Source organism: Bison bison, unplaced genomic scaffold (genome assembly GCF_000754665.1).
Source record: "Bison bison bison isolate TAMUID 2011002044 unplaced genomic scaffold, Bison_UMD1.0 scf7180017864180, whole genome shotgun sequence".
Lineage (NCBI taxonomy): Eukaryota > Metazoa > Chordata > Mammalia > Artiodactyla > Bovidae > Bison > Bison bison.
In genome coordinates, this window is record NW_011494752.1 from 15,398,732 (window position 1) to 15,400,741 (window position 2,010).

Below are 2,010 nucleotides of genomic sequence, written 5' to 3' on the forward strand. Positions count from 1 at the left end.
GCTCTTCCGATCTACACAGTGTGGTTTTGCCTGTAGCCGGTCCAACTGGAAACTGGTTTCCTCCCAGAGGGCTCGTAGCTGCCCAACAGGTTCCTCCAGAACCACCGTCCTGTTCACCGACACGCGGACCTGGGTAGGGGGCGCAAATCTTTCAGGATGTCCACCTTGGGTGCCTCCAAGGCTGGCAGAGGCGAACCAAGACCCGCCCTGTGCAGGCCTGCCACTCTTCACTTCCTCACCACGGCGTGGGGCCCCGTGTCGCCTGTGAGACCCAGCTCTAGGCAGTGGAGGCCAGCATTCCGGTAACGCATCAGCACTTGGGCGAGGTCTGGCTCCTGCACCTCCAGCACCAGGCCTGGCTCCTCGGCGAACAGCACAGGCAGGGCTGGGAGAGTACAGGGGCATCAAGGTGACTGGGGTACTGGCAGGGACTCAGAGATGGAGTCGGGGGATAAGTATGAACAAAGGCAGGGATCGGGGTGGGGTGAGGCTCTCTCAGAGGGGTGCAGTTAGGAACAGAAATGTCACCTGGCTCAGTGATCAGAAAAGACAAAAGGAGACTCGGGAGGGAAGGAGTTGGGGACACTCCAGTCTTTAAATGAGGGACACAGGGTCCATAGGATGGGGACAGGCAGACCTGCTCAAATCTAGACCTCACCATCGACCCCAGGTGCAGGGATGTCCACCTCTATCCCACAATTCCCAGCAAAGGCCATCTCTAGCAGGCAAGTGATGAGACCTCCATCACTGACATCATGGCCTGAGCAGAGGAGGCGGTCTGGAGGAAGGAGAAAAATGCTTAGCGGTGTTGAGACCCAAACCTGGCGGCCCCACCCCCATTTCTGGACAGTCAGGAGAGGGCAAGTGTGAGAATGTGGGCTTACAGCAGAGAACCAGAGAGAAAGGGATTGGGTCCCTCTTGCCCCACTCTCACAGGTTCAGCTGATGACTGCCTGTTTTCCCATGTCAGCCACAAGGACCATCTCCCCCAGAGCCCCACTCACCTTTCAGCAGCCCCTGGGTGATGCTGAAGGCTCGCACCAAGTTCTCAGGAACATCCAGGTCGGGAGGCTGCTCGCCAAGCTGGGAGAAGCACTGAGCCAGAGCTGTGCCCCCCAGCCGGTGCTGTCCAGGACTCAGAGGCACGTAGAGCAGGTGGCCTGGGAGAAGAGGGATGGCAGAGGGGAGACCAATGGCTCAGAAGAACCCGTTCTGCCATGCAGGGTCACTGAGGCTCCCAGGATGTGGTAAGACACCCCAATCATCAGCCCCGGAAGGCACCACAGCCCCAGTGCTGAGACGACCTGAGTACTCATTAAGCAGACCCCAAACAAAGGATTGAGCTGTGAATACAGAACCCATGAAGGAGGGGGAAGAAACCATACCTCTCCCCCCAGGATGCTTGAGGTCTGGGGTCACAGTGGCTGTAATGTCTGAACAGACAGCATAGGCTGAGATGACCAGTGACCCTGTAGAGCAAGGCATAAGCATGTGAGGGGGAGTCCGAGCCCACAGGCCTGCCCCTTGCCCCCTGGCACCCAGACCTCACCAGGAGCCCGCACGGTTTCAGAGCCAACCCGGGCAGCCATGCTGAGGGAGTCCTTGCCACCGTCTACCGCTACACCCAGGGCCGCCATCACTGCCACCATAGCCTCACAGGCGTCAGCCAGAGCTGCACCCTCCCCTGGGAGCTTGGCTGCCCACATCCAGTTCCCGCTGCATTTCACATCCTGGGAAGTGCAGACTTGCATTAGAGAGAGAGCATGGTGTAGGGAGGCTGGAGGCCAGCAGTTAAGTGGATGGTGAACGTGGTTGTGTCCCACAGGCCTGGAGTTCCAGGCCAGAAGCCGCAGGGGACTCACCTGGAGGTCGGTGACCAGAGCAAATACCAGGTTGGTGAGGGCTTCGGCCACAGCCAGCCGGGCGGCAACCTTCGGGTCCAGCAGGCTCTTGACTGGCTGCTCTCCCAGGGCTGTGGCGGCCCCTACAAGCTCCTGGTGACTCAGTGCC

The 2,010-nt window shown here is 59.7% G+C and overlaps 1 protein-coding gene across 1 annotated transcript in view; it reads right to left on the bottom strand.

The window, feature by feature from the left end:
• PFAS (phosphoribosylformylglycinamidine synthase) overlaps positions 1-2,010 on the bottom strand; it is a 16,416-nt gene that overhangs the window by 2,051 nt on the left and 12,355 nt on the right. The window contains exons 19-25 of the mRNA XM_010843042.1: positions 1,863-2,010; positions 1,550-1,730; positions 1,386-1,469; positions 1,005-1,160; positions 659-778; positions 240-385; positions 23-129 (exon numbers count right to left, since the gene is read on the bottom strand). The exon at positions 1,863-2,010 is cut by the window's right edge and continues 24 nt beyond it. Coding sequence (XP_010841344.1) covers positions 23-129; positions 240-385; positions 659-778; positions 1,005-1,160; positions 1,386-1,469; positions 1,550-1,730; positions 1,863-2,010 — 942 coding nt within the window. The remainder of the gene's footprint in view (positions 1-22; positions 130-239; positions 386-658; positions 779-1,004; positions 1,161-1,385; positions 1,470-1,549; positions 1,731-1,862) is intronic.